The sequence below is a fragment of the Carettochelys insculpta genome, chromosome 12 (assembly GCF_033958435.1).
Source record: "Carettochelys insculpta isolate YL-2023 chromosome 12, ASM3395843v1, whole genome shotgun sequence".
Taxonomy (NCBI): Eukaryota; Metazoa; Chordata; order Testudines; family Carettochelyidae; genus Carettochelys; species Carettochelys insculpta.
Genome location: NC_134148.1, coordinates 1406224 through 1425228, shown reverse-complemented (window position 1 = coordinate 1425228; position 19005 = coordinate 1406224). Strand labels below are relative to the sequence as shown.

General features: G+C 50.3%; 1 protein-coding gene across 1 annotated transcript in view; it reads right to left on the bottom strand.

Moving 5' to 3' along the window:
• The window catches only part of HCN4 (hyperpolarization activated cyclic nucleotide gated potassium channel 4), a 114568-nt gene that overhangs the window by 27147 nt on the left and 68416 nt on the right, over positions 1–19005 (bottom strand). The window contains exons 3-4 of the mRNA XM_075006717.1: positions 10534–10695; positions 3837–4055 (exon numbers count right to left, since the gene is read on the bottom strand). Coding sequence (XP_074862818.1) covers positions 3837–4055; positions 10534–10695 — 381 coding nt within the window. The remainder of the gene's footprint in view (positions 1–3836; positions 4056–10533; positions 10696–19005) is intronic.

The following is a 19005-nucleotide window of genomic DNA, read 5'->3' as shown; positions in this document are numbered from 1 at the left end:
CCAACGACCAACATGAGACCAACGTCCGACAGCCCACAGGAGAGGGGACTGGCATGAGCCCCAGGCTGAGACCAGGAGGGATGAGGCACACCAGGGCCCAAGGCTCCCCAATGGCAGGAACACGATCCCAGGTACTGAATGCCCTCAAATCCCAGGGCAGAGCATGGCAGTTGAGGGCATAGGGCCCCCTCAGGACTGAGCCCAGCTCAAATGCCAAATGAGCCAGCCTCTCTTTAGCATGGGACCTTTCCCAGGGCACAGCAGTTACATGGAGACCTCTGAGCAGCATCACTAGCAGGCCAATGGTACCTTCAGGGAACTGTTGTGCCAATGCCCTGCCACGCTGCACACAAGGGATGAAGGGAAGATGCTCAGGAACAAGAATGGGCTTATGGTTGGAGGCTGGACATGGTTACCCGTGACCTGGGTTCACTTCCTGCCTCTCCGGGTGACGGTGCACAAGTCACTGAATCTTGCTGTGTCTCAGCTCCCCCCGCCCCACGGAGCACCGCAAGGACTGTTCTCGTATGTGCAACGCTCACCGCCGGCGCTGGAACTGGGAGCACGTGAGGCGGTGCAGAACCTCTGTCAGCTTCCATCACAGACTGGCTTGTGATTACAGTTTGGTTCAATGGTTCGCAGCCCTGCCCCACTACACAAATTGTTCCGGCACCCTGGTACTCACATACAGTGAGGGCAGGGACAGAAGAGGCAGCTGATCCCTGGAACTGGAGCAGGTTGTCCAAACATCCAACCACTTGGATCACAAACTGTAGAGCTTAGGGCTGTATCACAGGCAACTCTCCCATTGATGACTGCAGTGTCCAGCCCTGAGTCTATCCTTGGGGTCCTCCAGAGACCTATTTTGGCACTTTCTAATGCAAGAGCAAACTGGCTTAACAAAAATATAAGGCACTTAACACTGTGTTGCCAGCTTGACACTGAACCCTTTCCAGAGAGAAAGTTTCGTTAAGAGCAAAGAACACAACCCAAGACTCTGCAAACCAGCTGTGATAGGACGGGATTGCCAGGCACAGTTAAGGAAATCAATCCAGGGTAACTTCGCTTAAAACCAGCCCACTTACAGCCCAGGCTGGGATCTCCTTCTCACTATGGCAAATCCAGTTAGCCACAATAGCACCTCTGCCAGCCCCACTGGCCAGCCAGAAGCCACACAAGCAAACCCACAGACTTCCCAGCTGCTACTCCAGCCCAGACCAACAACCCCAAACTTAGGTGAGAGGTTTTTAAAACCTATTTCACCAACACCACACAGATTCTTCTGGGCCCAAAGGGCCCAGCCACAGTCCCCGGTCAATATATATTTGGATCTTACCCAAAACAACATGCAAATGCCCAAATCCTTCAGATCTAGACATCTAAAGGTTTATTAACAAAAAAGAAAGAACGGGGTTAGAGAGAAAAATTGTCAAAGCGATACTTTACATACATCAGTTACAGACGCAGGCCAGCGATGTTCTGTGCTGATTCTGGAAAGTGTCTGAAAATACACTTCATAAGGGGTAAGATTCCAGGTAACAGAACTTTAGTTACTGGAGAATTGGAGATCTGGCAAGCTGCAGTCAGCATGCTGGAACATAGATCCTTGGAATAGGAACCAGAACAAAGAACAAAAGACCAAGTCCAAGATGGACACTGCTAGGTGGCCCACTTCATAATTTTCTCTTGTGGATGGAAAAAGCCCTTTCTTCTCCACATCAGGCACTCAAGGGTCAATGTCACCTGACCCGGGGAGCTGCTGTGGCAAAATGCCATTGGTCGCTGGTTTTGCTAGCACATCCCAGTCATTTACATGGGAGGTGGATTGGATATCTGGGCATCTGACTTCAATTCCTTTGCTCAACCCAAGTCACCTGACCAGTGAGCTGCATGCCTTTGACAAGTCCCAAATTTCTGAGATGTGGATTTGATGTCAGAGCCTTTGTTAAGCACATTACCCTGGCTGGGGCTGAGTTCACACCTCCTATGGTGAATCTTAGCACTAAAACATTGCTAATACAACTACAGAATGAAAACCCGTAATGCCATCTAGAAAAATGACACAGACATATAAGTTGCATACACAGATTCAGGGTATCCTCAGCTTTCATTAGACACTTCATACACCCACCCCCCACCCCCACGGCATAATGTTTGGGGCCAAGGGATACAATGGACACGTAAATTACACATTATTTCAAGTAAATTTGTAGAAATGACAACAAGAAGTCCTGTGGCACCTTATAGACTAACAGATAATTTGGAACAGTTACAGCTAACGAGGCGGGTCTTTGCCCACAAAAGCTTACGCTCCAAATTATCCATTAGTCTATAAGGTGTCACAGGATTTCTTATTGTTTTTGAAGAAACAGACAAATTCAGCTACCCCTCTGATATTTGTAGAAATGCTCTGTGCACAATTGATCAATTTGCAGAGACAGCTGCAGGGTCCTTCTCTTTTGCATTCCTTATTCTCTCTCCTCCTTCTTCCAAACCATCCACAATACAGTGGCAAAGTGCTGTACGTAACATCCTTTGTTGATCCTAAACAGTTCCTCCTCAGCTTCTAGCCCTGGCTCTCTCTCTGAACTTCTCAATCAAATTCAGGTTCAAGCTCCCCACAATGAGGTCCTACCTACTTTTCTTGTTTCCATTTGTTTCCAGACTTGCTTCTGCCCTCTGTGCAAGCTACTCAACCCGCCACGCCTGTTTCTTCCTCCTCTTTTCCTGTTTTCATCCTCCCCTGGCTAGACCTTCTTCTGGATGAGATCCACAATTGTACCCCTCCATGTCCTTCAAGTGCCTCCTTAAAAGCTCACTTCTGTGAAGCCCCACAATATGTTGCTTTACCCACTTAAATGATAAATCATCCTGGATTCGTAGATGAGGAAACTACAGCATGGAGATGAAAAATGACTTGCCTGGTGTCAGTCTGAAAATCAGTACCCCTGTCAGGATCAGAACTCATGTCTCTTAACTCCTAATACCCTGACCACTAAACCATCAGTCTGCCATTTTGAAAGTTACTTGGCTCTTCTAATCATACAGCTTCTCTTCCAGAAGCGCTTGAACTCTGCTGACCAGTGCTAGGTCCCTGTGTCCATATCTAGAGGCAATCAAACTCCCCTGCTGTTAAGTGGACTCCTCCTCTCTGGAGCACCTAAACCCCAGGCCCACAACTACACCCCATTCTACAATTGCTTTTTCTTCTCTACTACTGTGCACAGCCTGGCTGCTTCTCATTCAGTTAGATTCCTGTCCTTTTGTATCTGCTGGGACAAAATAATTACATCATGATACTATATCACGAGCATCACTGGTTGGATAATGCATCTACTAATACACAAAGGTGCAATGCAATAGCATGACACTGCAAGGTCATTACACTGCTTCACCCTGCGGTCTTCTGGCAGCTACACAGCCTACTCAACTGCCTGTTGGGCTCCCATACGCTTTGAGAGTGGCTCACAAGTGCTGGGTGGTTGGAATGGATACTTTTAAAGAAAGGCCTTGCTAAAACAATAGTGGCACTCACTGGAAGATGGATGTGAGCCTTGAAACCGAGCCTGAGAGAGAGAAAAGGTGGGTGAGAGGAGCTGCCACCCAGGCTGATGGTGTCCCTTTAGAAAGAGAGTCAAGCCATGCCTCTTGTGGCTGAAATGCTGGTTTTCTGCCACGAGCCAGTGGGATTCCTTGGAGTGAGTGAACAGACCCAACCGCTCCATAAACGTTTGGTGGCACCGCCACTCTAATCACTCACTCTGCCAGGCTACACACAGACCTGCATGCCTCAAGACAACGGACAGCCCCCCAGGGCAGCAAAGCAGGGCCCTTACCTTCTCTTGGTACTGCCGCCGTGAGGAGTCCAACGACTGGATGAGGGCCGTGGCATGGCCGATGAACATGGCATAGCAGGTGGCACCGACGATCATGCTCAGCATGGTGAGCCACACATCTGACATGCCAACGGGAGCCTGCTGCCCATAGCCAATACAGAGCATGTGACTCATCGCCTTGAACAGCGCATAGGAATACTGCTTCCCCCAGGAGTCATTCTAAGACAGACAGACAGACAGACAGGGCATTAGCAGCATTATGGGACCTGTTCCCTGGGAGAAACACTTTTAAACACAGATGCCTATGGTTGGCTGCTATGTCCATATTTAATGTACCTAAATAGGTGACTTAATTCACCAAAGGCTGTGTATCAAGCAGTTCCACCGACTCTCTTGGCAACAGATGGGCACTCAACAGAGTTGAGTAATTAGATTTTCTATGTGGGTGCCCAACTCTGGCACAGGACCCTAACGCTAGGCTACCCCTTTGAAAATCATGGCTCTGATTTACACAAATTGTGCATATTTGTCCCAGACAGCCCTTCTGCACAGGGTACCTGGAGAGACTAGGATGCAGCTAACCCAAGATGAGTTCAGGCAGCACAATCAATCAGAGCTCACACAGGCTGCAGCACTAGTCCCAGGGCAACATGTGCCTGGAGTAAGAACTGCAGCAAATCACTGCTCTGCCTGAAAAGCGGATTAACGTGGGGAACAACTGGTGGGGGGGGGTACCACAAGTGGCCCTACTCCAAGCTGCTGTTCAGCAGCCCATCAATGGGTTGTGTTCCAACCTCACGTATATGTCTCTGATTCACTTGCCAGCTCAGGAGTGCCACACCCGGAACTGAACAGGCAGGAAGGGGCAAAAGTGTGTTAGTAATGATAATGTCCAGGCAGCCCTCTCCCCAGAGCAGGGACTTGTTTTCCATGTAAACTAGTATGTCTCCCTAGGAGCAGCTCAAAGTAGGGGTGACCATATTGCAAGGATGCACTGAGCTGTCACAGCAAAAGGCAGATGGTCTCACTGCCTTCTGGGGAGAGCCTGGGCAGTCTCAGCTCTGTGCTGCAATGACCAGCAGGAGCACACCAACTGCTGCAGCACTAGAGAGGGTTGAACACAGGCAACAGTGAGGTTCTGTGAACTCCTCAGACTACGCACACACCGAATATAGGTGTATTAACTACCTCTGGGAGTGCAGCAATGGCCATACCATCCTTCCCATAAGATTCTGTCTGGTCATTACCTGGTCACCAGACACAGCTGCAATGACATACAGTAATCCCTTGATTTGCACGGAGGTTGCATCCTGGGCAACCTCCACGTAAATCGAATTTTGCGTAAATTGAGGGAGGAGATCCCCAGAATTCTCCTGGCTGGGGGAGTAGGCAGCGGGGGGAAGAGTGGTGGGGAGGTAGCCAGAGGCTTACGGCAGGGTTTCTCCCAGCTGGGGGAGTTGGGGCTGGAGTGGGGGCACAGTTTCAATTTGCACTTAACTTGCATTAATGTGAGTCAAGCACAAATCGAAATCACGCTTCTCGAGGGTTTACTGAACATGACCTATAACCGCTACAGGCGTGAGACAGTCAAGAACCCACAAGTTCACCACCCCTAGAATTACAGATCGACAAGTGCCAATCACCTGGGCCAGCCCGGTGCAGGGCGTTGGTGTGCCAGTGCAGTATAACCAAGCAATCATTATAATGACCCAGAGAAACTATGCTAGGGATGTTTCCTAGGAGCTCCCCGTCACTGGTTCAGCTCCACCAGGAAGCAACGCTGGGGGCCCTGTTCCCCATGAGACATTCTAGCCACAGTGGCAGTGAAGAGGCTGATGACCTGTCTTCAACAGGACTCCCAACATTATACCATTGGTGGGAAACCTCTCGGGGGCTTCACCAGCGTAGATGGAGACCGAGTCTTTTGGGCAGCCAGGGGCAGCAGGAGCGTCTGGATAGCACTCCTGGGCACCAGGCAAGTGGAGAGACCCAGGCCAGTCTGACCCAGGCTATAGGCAGTGAGGATAAGCAGGACATGCTGAATGCAAATGGGCGACACAACAAAAGCAGCAGAAAAAAGGGACAGAAAAGTGGCCCATTCAGTGCCCTGTACATAGCTCCTCACCCCTAGGAGTCAGTGCAATGCCATGCATTGGAAAACCTCTCCTGCCATGGGGTCAACAGGGCAGCAACACGGCAATAGCTCTTCCAGCTCCCTGCCATGCCAGGGGCCCCCATGCCTGCGGGGACAACTCTGCCAAGGGAGCAGCACTTGCACCTCAGAACGGGAGCTCAGATTTCACTTGTGGATGATGCTCCAGGAAGAACCTGACGGATGGAGCAGGGGCTATGCGCTGAATTGGCTAGGCCCTCACCCCGCCATGCCCCCTCTTGTGAGGCTGTGGGGTCCCTGGCCAAGCAGGGAGCATCTGTCACTACCCAGGGTCCTGTGCCAGGAGCTACCCCAGCTCTGAGCTATTGGGACCCCTCAAACTAGGTCTCGTTGTAGTGAGCAGGTTGTTCCCTTGGTGCTATCGCTGTGGTTACTGCATTTATTCACCTTCCCTTTCCCTCAGCCCCTCCTCACACTCACAGAACCAGCACTGTAAAAAGCACCTTCCCTCACATCAGGACACACGCACGTTCCCTAACCTGGAGCCCTCCCTCCCCTGCTGACTATGTTCTGGAAGGCTTTTGTGGCTCAGAAGTCATGGGCTAGACCAATGCCCGTGATGGAGTGTCCCATGCAAGATGGGCAGTAGATTGACAGCACCAGAAAGACCAGCTGCCGCCTGTGCACAGTCTCTCTCCCTCTCTGTGTAATGAACCTTCCCTATTAAATGGATGTGGTTTAGGAGAATCAATTTGAATTAGAGACAGTCATTTAGCAGCAGGAGTGAGCAGACCAGGCTGATGTTGGGCAGGGGTCTCCTCTCCCAGGCACTGCAGCTCGGCAGCTCTTGGGAGAATCTGGACCCCCAGCTGTGGCTTGCAGAAGCTTATCTTGGGAAGGCACAGAAGACCTATGGAGATGTCGCAGAGGCTGGGGGCACATTTGTGCACTGACGTGCCTGACTGTGATCAGCTGAGGAGACGCAGGTGCAATGCAGTGGGGCCCAAGACAGAAGATCCAGTCCCCAACCGGGGCACATCACTGGAAAGCAGAAGCATAAGGCGAGCATGGAGCAAGCCAACCTCACAGCCAACCAGAAGAAGCACAAAGAGCAGCTAAGCCCTGGGCTGCACGTAACCCTTTGTTGCTCCTAGTGAGGTGACAGGATGGGAACCTAGCCACCCCACCCCATGTGCCTTCATGCTCCTCTGTGGCTGTTACTGCAAGGGCAAAGGCAAGAGATGGGCACTGCACAGTGGGGCCAGAGCTCTCAAGAAGTGTCTCCACCTGGCCGTGTCAATCTGGCTTCTCTCCAGCATCTCCCAGCCCAAAAGCTCCCGCAGAGCTCTGTTGACAGTACACACAGAAGAATAACGCATTTCCATCAAGGACATACGCCACCTTTGGGGCTGAACACAACAGCTACTGAAGAAGTTAGAAGTGAAGAGAGAAAGCAAAGGATGGGGTCTCAAGCTGCCGCTGCCGAGGGAATACCAGGGGGCAGAATTCCATCAGCCTTGCAGGAATCTGGCTCCCATACCCAGGCTAACACCCTCTCTCACCAGAGAAGGGTGCCGACGGTGCTGGGAACTTCTCGTGAGGTGTGGCGCTATCCCGTTCTCATTTAGCTCTGCAGGAACCGACAGGAAGGAGAAACTCGATGTCACACAAAACCTGGGTCTCCAATGGTCACAAGTGTTGGGGGCCTGAGATCCAGAGGAATGAGATACAGACTTAGGAGCAGGCTCTGCCACAACCTGCTGTTTGGCCTTAGTCAAACATCTCCACCTCTCCAGCTGGCTCTTGGGAAGCAGAGGACAGAAACAAGGCCTCACCTGTTAAGGAAGTAGCTTTGTTCTCACTAGAAGATAAACAGAACCGAGCTACAGAGAGGAAGGAGGGTGAACCCAGCTGAGCGGGGTCCATTTGCACACAGCTGTGGCACTGAGCTCGTTTAGGAGCATTGAAATGCATTGTTGAAACGATCTGCCAAGCGGGTTTCGCTTTAGCCGAATGTATACAGGCTGCTCCAGTCTGGTGCCTTCTGTGTCTCATACGCAGCCACTCCTGCTCAGATACACACTGAAATGTTTGTGGCATTTCTTGCAACTCCTCAAAGGCAGCAAGGGGTTCACAGGCAGCAGGTGAACAGCCCTTTCATGGAGACGAGGCACCCGACCCTTCTGCCTCATGTCCCACCCCACCTCACCTCTTCGGCCCAGCCTTCACCTGCCAGAGCCTGGAGGCCCACAGCAGCCTGAAGACTCCTGGCCAAACTGCCGTGATCCTGGGCTGCTGGCCAGTCACACATGAACAGCCCTGGGCTGGGCTGGGCTGGGTTGGGCTGGCCTGGCCTGGCCCAGCCCACATGCCCCAAGATGTCCTGGGCCAGCCAGCCGAGCTCCAGTTCCAGGCAGTCAGCCCAAGATGAGCCTCCACTGGGTTTGGGGGAGAGGAGAGTCAGGGCAGGGCCACAGCCTAGGTTAGGGGAGACTTAGCCTTGCCCGGCCCATGATACCTGCCACCCACGAGAGGGTCCCAGAGCACTGTTGAGAAGGCACCGTGGGAACTGATGCAGTGGCTTATGGGAGATTCCTGCAGGGCAGTCCATTGCGAGCAGTGTTGCAGTAATAGATTTGCTCCATCAGGAATGAGACACCAGCAGAGCCAGCCTACAGCTAGCAAATCCCTTCGGGCTCACACGGGGAGAGAGGTGTGTCATGTGATCATCCCAAACTCGTCCCACTTTAACTTCACTGCACCTGGGGGAAGATTTCCCTTGCCAAGGGCATCCCTTCTCTAGGTGAGGCCTGCAGCTGAAGAAAGGCACTGACATGGGGGCATAACCAACCTGCCAGTGTCCAGGAGTTTTCATACAGTCACTCATCCCAAAGTGAGGTGTGTTTCACTTTTCACCTAGCTCCTGACTCTGCTTAGCTTTTCCTTCACCCTCCACAGCTCCTGCCAGCTTTTGGGTCTGCAGACAGTTCTTTCCTTCCATCACACTCATCCCTGGAAATATTCCTCGGTTGTGATCCAGGCCTGCCCTCCCCATTCTGTTTTTTTTTTCTTTTAAAGATGATAAATTTTAGCTATGTTTTTCCCTCCTCACAGGTCTCATGTGCCAACTCTTTCCTCATCTTTGCAGTTGGTGAGACAAGTGGAAGGCAGTGTATCCTAGTGGCTAGAACACTGGACAAAAACACAAGGGTTCCTTTCCTGGCTCTGCCACTAGCTGGAGGGTGATCCTGGGCAAGTCACATCACTTCATTGTGCCTTGGTTTCTCCATTTGTAAAAAAAAAAAAAATTAAGGAGGGTGGGGCATAAGACTACCGACCTTGTTTGTAAAGTGCTTTGAGAGGAACTATGGCGGCCACTGCCACATGCCCCAGGGCTTTGAACTGGCATGGGTTACATCTGTAGCTGTACCACACCCAAGGAGGCAGTCTGTGCTGTACCGGTCAGGCAGATCCGCAGAGCCGTCAGTCTGGCACCGTTCACAAGTTGGGAGAAAGAAAGAAACAAATCCCCCACAGGTGGTTTCCTCTAGCTTCACGTTCACTCTGGGCTAGGCCACCCACCCACCCTGGCCCATCTCAGCTCTGCACACAGCAGACATGCAATGCTGGCTAGCCTTTCATTAATTTCAGGTTTCTTTCTGCTTCAGTGGCTGATTTTGAAGAAGAGATTGGCTGAGGGATCTGGAGGTGAGGAGTTACAATAAGAGGCAGTTTTTTAAGGTTTGTCAGTTTTGCTGCTTAATCAGCTGGACACTGTCCTTTTGAATAAGGGATCCTGAATTCCTGGGGAAATGCTGAAGGACACTATAAGCTCATCAGGCATTCACCATATGTTCGATGTCTCACCATAAACACAGCAGGCACCAACACAGCCTGGTTAATGCTCTGCTCTAGGAGTTGCAATACTGCCTGGCACAGTTAGAAGTTGCATCACACCCGCTCAAGGCTGGGAGGCGAGCAGTGCAGTTGCGCCATCTTATACCCAGGGAAACTGAGGCCAGGCAGGCGGAGTTGCTGAGGACCACAGCAGGGACCAGTGTCAGGGATTAGGCCTGTAGTTCACATTCTTGCCTGCCCTAAAGGGGACACACTGGGCACACTGCCGCTCCAGCTCAGCCCCACAGACTGACAAGGGCCCACTCCCTGCACAGAGCAGGATTTGTGGGAGTTTTTCAAACCCTCCTCCTTGGTCGCTCCCACCAGCAGGAGGAGCTGGGCTCGTGCCTTTTCCCGTGTCCAGCCAGCAGCAGACTCCACTTCAGTCCTGCCCCTGCTGCTTTCTAGGCTGGTGAGCCCTGCCCACTTCACCACAGGAAGTTCTGCAAGGAGCATCCCACCTTCCATCATCTGTGCATTCCAGGTGATTGCTGGAGACAGGAGGAAGATACTGGGTGGAGAGACTAGAGGGTGGCCAGATAGCTAGGGTGTTAGAGGGGGAGAGGGGTGGAATAGGGTTCTGTGCCTTGGGAAGATGCTGAAGGGATGCTTGCCCGGTGTGGGGCCAGAGGGAAATTCTTTTAATCCTGAGAGAGTTGTGGGAGGCTTTGGGGCGTCAGCACTTACCACCATGCGGTTGAGGGACACCCAGCAGTCTTCAGGGAAGTCCTGCAGCATGGGCACCAAGAACTGCAGACAGCCATCCCAGTGACACAGCAGCAGCATCATACCAATCAGGTTCACAATCCGCACCACCGCACTTGCCAGGTCATAAGTCATGTGGAATATCTGCAGGGGCCAGGAGGGAGAGGAGTCACACCCAGTGCCTCAGCCAACCCATGCAGGCAGTCTCAGCCCACGAGCCACAGCAAGACAAAGGCAGCCTGGGCCAAGTCCCCCCGGTAGATCTGTGGTTAATTACAAAACAGAGCAAGTCAGGAAACGGGTTAAAAAAAGTCCCCAAATATACCCGCCCCCTTCCCATTTTTCATCCACATTCCACTGGAATGCAAAGTGTTCAGTCTCTCTACAAAAGAGACAGGACGTGAGAACAGTTTCAGAGTGACCTCTGCTCTTTGGCAATTTGCTTGCAATTACTTCTCTCTCCGATTCCTCCCCAGGTTTGAAATGAGACTGTGAGCTCCCCAGGCATGGGCTCCCTCCCTGTTTACACCTCAGATGCCAGTGCCAGCGCTCTCTCACACAGCAGCCTCAAACAAGCCAGCACTCTGCAACGAAGAACTCTGCAGAACTTGTTTCCTACCCCAGCTGTTCCCACGCTCAGCTCCTTGCCCTCAGAGGACAGGAAGGAGGGGAAGAGGGAATGGTACAGTTGGGCTACTCTGTGCCCATCTTCTGCTGAGCTATTTGGAACCCGACAGCTCAGCATCCCTAAATCAGAGTTGCAACTGGTTCTCTGCAGCCACCACTTGCCCTTAGAAGGAAGGGCGATGTATTTGCCTCCATCATACTAACCATAAACAGGAAATATTCTGAAGTCTGCATACCATGTGATCAAGGTGTGGTGCAAACAGATGCATGCCCAACAGAGTACAGCCTGCTGCGGTCAGTTAGCGAGGCACTAGGAGAACTGACACTCTGAAGACACTGGGCTTTGTCTGGCTCTTCATTAATGCCCTGCTCTGTGGCAGTCACTGACCCCTCTGCTGTGAATCGCAGTGGGAGGAGAGGTGTACACACTTCTACACAAGTGCGACTGGAGGAGGTCCCTCTGTAGGCAAGGCCTGGAAGTTACATGTAACACATGGTACATGGAGCATCCCAAGGGTCCTGGCACCTTTAATACAGATGTGCAATTCAGGAATACTAGAAATCCCAGCTTGCCACAAACCAACTTCAGAAAAAGCCTGTTGGCTCCAGACCAGAGTAGTACAGATTGGAACCTGTTGTCCCCCCAGGGGTGTTTAGGCACTAAACTGCCATTGGTTTCAATCCTTGCAGGATCCGAGGCTTACTCACTCTGTGTCTCATTTCCCCATCTGTACAATAGCCCCATCCTTCCTCGCAGGATAAATGCATTAAGGACCACAAAGCACTTGGATACTACATGGATGGGGCCAGGGAGGTAGGGAAGTGGAGAAGCAGCCAGTTTGGTTAACTGTTCCTAAACCCCATGGTTTAGCCACATTCCTGTGTAAAGCAGGAAACAGTGAGCCAAAGCAGCAGGAGAGGCTGCCCAGTGGCACTTCCAAGCTGACAGACCCAGCATCCTGAGGGACAGGCTGCAGTAGGAAACCCAGCTCGTTTGGCTGGCTCAGCAGCTTAGGCTGACAGCTGAGTGAAGCCGTCAGAAAGAATTGCCTGACTGGTTTCATCTCTTTCTCTGTCGCAGAAAGGATCACTGTAATTGAAATAACCGCAACCGAGGCCAGAGTACTCAAATGACAACCCAGGGCTTGGCTGGTGCTTGGGGCAATGATCTGTGAAAGGGCAGCAAACAGATATTTGTCAATGGAGGGTTTTAGTGCGCTAATGACATTTCCTCTCCTATGTAAACAGCACTCTTGGAAGCACTGCACCCGCAGCAACACTACCTGTGGGGACAGTGGCTGGAGCTGCCTTCTCTCTAACACAGAAAGCCAGAAAATCAAAAGCCCGCAAGACTGCCGGCCAGGGGGATTAGTGAAAGGATATAAAGTGTTTCACCCCTCAGCTGGGGATCTGGCCCCATTCCAGCTAGGGAAGCAATGCTTGCACCATCTGATGTGCATTCAGCAGTCTGTGCAAACCTAGTTGGGTGCTGCAGCCTCATTCTTAACAGGCAGGCATCTCTAAGACAAACAGCTGCCTTTGCTCTTGGCACTAACTGACCCCCTTGCGGCTGGCAGTCCTAGGACAGGGGCAAGAGGTGAATGGGCCAGACAGGGTGAATAGCCATCTTCAGGGCTGATTCCTTCTAGGCCATGGGAGGGTATACGGATAAGCCAACATATCTGTTTCCTGGGGGGCTGCCACTATCTGAAGAGACAGCCCCAGTCTCCAGGGCAGTCAGTACCTTCCACCCTTGATTTAAATTCATGTTCAGACATTATAAAAAAAGGAGAAACTCTCACTCTGAAACACAGAGAAGCAGCCCTGGGGCGCGAGGGATGCCCTTGATCTGAGCAGACAGTGCTGTTGTCATTGTGGATGGTGTCATGGGGAATATAGGTTCCAAACACTCACCAAAGAGCACCTATGTTGGCTTCTCACCAAGCGCTATGCCTGGCTGCCCTGCAGCCATCCCCCGCTTGTGCATGAGAGACAGGGAAGGAGCGTCCAAGTCTGTCGCACAGGGACATGAGCAATGCTTGGTACTTCCCTGGCTTTTGCCATTAAGGCAGGGACAACTGGTGTGCTAACAACTGGTCCTGTGCTGAGTGCCACTAGGGCTTCCCGGCACCCTTGGAATTGGTCACAGGCTCAGTCTTTTAGCTACTTGTCATTTGAGTGACCAGGGCTGGGCAGAGATGGCAGCGGCCTGTACTCAACAGCTGAACCTCTGTTTTAGGGAACAGACAAGCAGGAGACAGTGACCATGGTCACTGACAGCACTGAAGGCTTCACCTCAGAAACTAGATAATTGCCCCAGTTGGCTGTGACTGGTGAATTGCTGCTCTGCAGTGTTCTCTGTGCCCTCCCCCCCTACAAAGTCACACGGTAAAACTTCTTGGAAGGCCAGCATCAGGAGGGTCTGTGAACACCATAGCAGGACTGAATGCTTCCCCAGTAAAGCAGTCTCTCATAGAAGTGCCTTAGAAACCCCTCCACATCTAATGGGGTTATCCACCTTTCTCCTAGTGCTGCAGGTTTAAAATCCTGTCAGCAATTACCAATACATCTCTACTGGCTCTACACCCCTGCAAGTGGGCTGGGAGAAGCCTCAGATGGCCATTAAAGTCAGAGGGCAAAACAGACCTGAAGGTGACTTTTCACAGGGTGAGACCCCCAGCTCTGGCTGTGAAATCTATGTCCTGGGTCTGTCACGTTGGTTTAACTAAAGGCATTTATTTAAAGTCAGTGCATATCTGAGTGTGGATACTCCAACTATTTTACCAACTGTCAGTAAAAGTTTGGTACCTATACTGTCAGTTCCTTGGGAACAGTGATGGCTAAGTAATTTAAGTGTCCAATGTTAATTTTAGTACACATCTAAAACTAGACCTTTAGAAGAAAACCCTTAGTTGTTACTGAAATCAAGACAACAAAAATAATATCAGAAAGTACTGGACAGAGCTACAGTTATGCTGTGATGAAATGTGCATGGGATTACTTCTGAAAACAGCATGTGTGTTGGCTTTGTGGAGAATGTGAGATTTTGGACACTTAACTATTTGTTCCTTTATTTAGGTTTTGCAAGTAAAGCACTAGGAAAATGTGGTTTTTATTCACTTAGCAAATTTGTTTGGTTTTCTAAACAAATCTCTTTGTTTCTGGACCTAAGAGACTTGAGTGAATGTGACCAAAAGTTTTCCACACAGTATTTGCTGTAATTTAAAATTCATTAGGGCTATTTGCAGCCAAGCACCTTGCACAGTTATCTAAACTAATGCAGAGTGAATGTAAAATGCCACCACTTTGATTCGATAGCATTTCACTCTTCCTTCACACTGGTGTACTTACGATACAAGATGCAAGACAGAGAATCAAACTTAGTATACTTTGCTCATACTCTACCTGCTTTTGGAGTATCGTACCCAACTCCTGAATACTCAGAGTGTATTTTAAAACTGTCATGTGCAAGAGTTTGCACCAAGATTGGTGCACTTTACATGGCAAGAAACAAAGCAGGCAAGAAGGTGCCCTAAGCCCCCTCACCAGATCTCCAGCATCAATGCAATTAGACAGGCCTCAAGTCTCCAACAATTATTTTGTGCGGTTAGAACAAGAGAAATAAACCTTTCATACACACACACCTGCCCCATAGCCCAATTCTTTGAGGAGTGATGCCACAGGTAAGTCCTACGAGACACAGAGCAGGAAGTTGTACTTTTTAAGAAGCTGATGAAAAATGCTGTGTCACTCCTTAAACAGCTGTTTACCGCCAAGAGTTTCAGTAGCTTTGCTGCACCTTCTTCCTGATTACTAATACAATGGTCATCCAGTCAGGAAACAACACCATAACCATCTGGTCTAATACAGCTAACTAAGGCTGCTTCTGCACATGCAACCTCCTGGCAGAGGTGTCATGATAATGAGGTAGTTCAAGTCAGGCTAATGAGACTCTAATGTGCATACTGAGTGCCTCATTTGCATAATGGTAGTCACACGAATTTCGAAGTGAGGGCTTCAAATTGCAAATTGACAGTGTAGATGGGGCAGCTTCAAAATAAGCGCCCCACTTTGACATTCCCTTACTCCCACAGAACTAGATCAGAGTAAGGGAATGATGAAGGGGGGCACTTATTTTGAAGCTGCCCCCATCTACATGGTCAATCTGCAATTCAAAGTCTGCACTTTGAAATTTGTGTGGTCGCCACTATGCTAATGAGGCACTGAATATGCACATCCGTGCCTCATTAGCCTGCTTCGAACTGTTTCATTATCATGGCACCCCCCACAGGAGGTAGCATGTGTAGAAGCAGCCTAAGGCTATGTCTACACTATGACATAACATTGATTTTAAGTCATTTAGCCTGATTTTGTCACATGTCTGTCTTCACTGTAAAAAGTCCATTAGCTCGATTTATGGTGCACTAAAATCGACATAATAGTGATATCATAATGTAGTCAGAACCTGATGGGTGTAGCATTCAGGTCGAATCTAAAATCCCACAACTCCCATAACTCTCCAGGCATATACCTTGCCTTTGAGCTGGTAACAAGCACTCCTAAGCCACCTGCAGTCAACCCGCTGGCCAGCTAATGCAGATACTAGGGTGATGGACAAGGCACAAGAACCAGGGTGGGTAGGGCAGATTACAAAATAATTCCTTCTCCAGTGCACTGAGGAACCATCATGCGCAAACTCAAATACATTTAGCAGCAGCATACAACAGCTCTCTGTTGCTTTCTCTGATTTTCTTATCCCATTGCTGCTTTCTGCTAAATATCCATCAACCTCTCATTTACATCCCGCTAAGATCATTCACTTCCCCCCAGCGAGGATGGAATTCAAGCTGTGTAAAACCAGACATTACCCCAAAACAATTTGTCATTTTGGCCAATTACCCACTCTCAGGATTGCACAAAATGACTATTTTTGCCATGAACACACACAAGTTCTGAATTTTGAAGGCATGTGTCACTCACAAAGGACCCATTTTCATTGAGAAGGGGCTAATTTGAAGAGCGGAAAAATATGCAAGAAGGGCAAGGGGGCTTATTTTCAAGATTATAACTATGAAGAATTATTTTGCACGTGGAGGGGTTCTGCTTTGCACAATGAATGTTCTTTAACACACGACCTACCAGCATAATTTAACTGCACGGCAACAAGAAAGATTTATATCAACCTCCAGAGGGAGTTTATTTCTTCACCAACAGCTGGCTGCCAGCAGGACAGACCATGGTAATGGAGCATCTTCTCCAGTTGTGAAGTGGGAATGGGCAGGCAGGAAACAGTACAAAACCCATCAGAAAACCCAACTGAAAATAAAAAGCATTTTCTTCCATTCTCCCACAGAGATTTGCATATGCTGGAAAACGTTCACAGCAGGGAAGGGTGAAGTGGCAGGACTAATTAGCACCAGAAAAGCTAGTGGAAATGGCAGATGTTCATATATATATATAAAAACCCAAAGATCCTGCTTGTACCCTGTTCTTGTGCCTTTTAGAGTTCATGTTGTCATGGCAACCATTTCCCTTCCCAGGCAAACATTGAACAGACTACACTGTAATCGTTCTCATTTTCAGGACTTTTCTGACCATGTGTGATGGGGTTCTGGGGTCCCCCAAGCTCTGCACCTCGTCCGCAGGCAGGAGAGTCTCTCACTCAGCAGGAAAACAGCGGGTTTATTAGCCGACAGGACACAGCATTGTACAGAGGAGTCAGTACAGCAGGCAGAGACAGCCAGTCCAATCCATGTTGAGGAGAGGAGGCCCCGAGGGGCCCCCAGAGCTGGGGCCTTGCCCCCTCCTTTGTTTCTCTCTCCCTCAGCCCAGACTCCCTGCTTCCAACTCCCAGTTCCAATTCAAACCCCTCAGGCTCCACCTCCTCCTTTGTCTGCAGTACAAAGGTGTTACCTGGTCGTCAGGGTTACCCTCAGCAGGAGCCCCACACCCTCTGAGAGCCACACACACACACACACACACAGGTATCCCCCACTCCATCACATCTCTCCCCCCTTCCAGACCGAACTGAGCGGGGTCACTCAGCCAGTGACCTGGAGAAGTTCGGGGCCCTCCCCTCGTGATCGGGCATCGGCTGTACCCTCAGTGCTCCCCTTGATGTGCACCACCTCCATGTCATAATCCTGCTGGGGGAGGCTCCAACTCAGGAGCTTGGTATTGGCCCTTTTCATGTGATGCAGCCGGACAAGTCCCTTTAGTTCCCTCAGGTTGGTCGGTCTCCCTGCCTCTGTCTCTGGTCCATCAGCCACGTTCTCAAGTCGGGCAGGCAGAGCCCATACAGCTGCTGCAGCACCAACAGATCAAACAGTTTTTTTCTGGTCTGGGCCCTGCCCTGTCTGACCACCAGCCCATACAGCTGCTCCAGCACATGTTTGGAATTCAGTTACAGTCCAGTAAAGGAAAGTACAAATGCTTTCCTCCCTTGGCATTTAGCCAGACCACCAAAATGGTTGTGTGCCTCAGTTTTCCCTTCCATGCCACACAATAGGTTTGGAATGTTCCTTCTCATGTGAGAGGTTGCAAGACTAGTTACAGGGAACAATGGTGACATTTCAGAGTTACAGACTCCTTCAACATACAATTCATGCTTCTACGTCAATGTCATCATGTCAAATGGCTCTTTCCAAACATTCAGTACATGGTACAATTCTACAGCTTTGGGTAGCAGCATCCAGTGGTTACAGCAGTGAGTGTGAGTAACAGAACAAACCCATTGCAATTATACATTCACACTGCTGTTTGGTAGACCACAACCTTTGTGTAATCTCCTTGAGAATCTGGTGTTTTGAGGCTAAATGGCTGAGGCCTTCCTTTGCACTGTCTAATCTCTCTTGCCCCCTGGGGTGGAAATCTGATCTCTCTGGCTGTGCCTTCCCTCCTAAAGAGAGCTGGGCCATTGATGATCTTAGGGAGACAGCCCCCTCCCAGCCAGTCTGGAAATCTGCAAACCAAACTGGTTTCTAAAAGTTGTTTTGTGAGTCCCAGATGCAGAATCCACATGAAGGAATCCCTGTTTATCTCTTACTGGCCCACCAGGCCCACAGCTCCTTTGTCCTTCCACCTCCAACTTCTGCCTCCCCATGGAATCAGAAGTGGAGTCCAGTGTGAGAATGTAAGTGTTTCCAGCATCTGGAGATGGGGAATTGCTGAACCTCTCCTGCATCCTACAGAGACTGACTGTGCAGCAGTTTTACTTGGCTTTCACAGGGCTGCTCACACTCCCCGATAGTTTTCACTTTACTTGGACCAACTTCCAATTCCTGAGAAACTTTTACCCTGCCTGCTTTGGACCCTTGCAGAGCACAGCCAGTAGTTTCACACTCAGGCAGGTCCTGGCCATCAGGAGCTGAAACAAACTTCTCCCCAGGCAAAGGGCTGCCCTGGCTCTTACAGTCAAGCACCTTTCCTGTTCACTCTCCTTCACCTCACTCCCATTTTCTGCAGTCCCCACAGATGGGTCAGGAAAAGTTTCAGGGAAATTTTCTTCCTCAAGAGCTCCCCCAAACAACAACTTACCCCTGTCTGGCTCCACAGGGGCACTGCTCCCTTGAGCCACAACCAGCTCCTGGGGTTCACCTACACCCAGGATCACTTCTGGCCCATCAGGCAGATTCCCACGTAATCCCCCTCCAGGCAGACAGCTAGTATCACCGGACAGAAGGTTCGGATCCCTTTCCTCCCTTCTGCTGCCAGCTTCTTTATCTTCATCAGTCAGCATAACTCCACCACCAGTCTGCTCTTCCTGTGTCCTGGCTAGAGGATGACTCTGATAGGACAGAGTCCTCTCACCCCTCCCAGTAACACCTC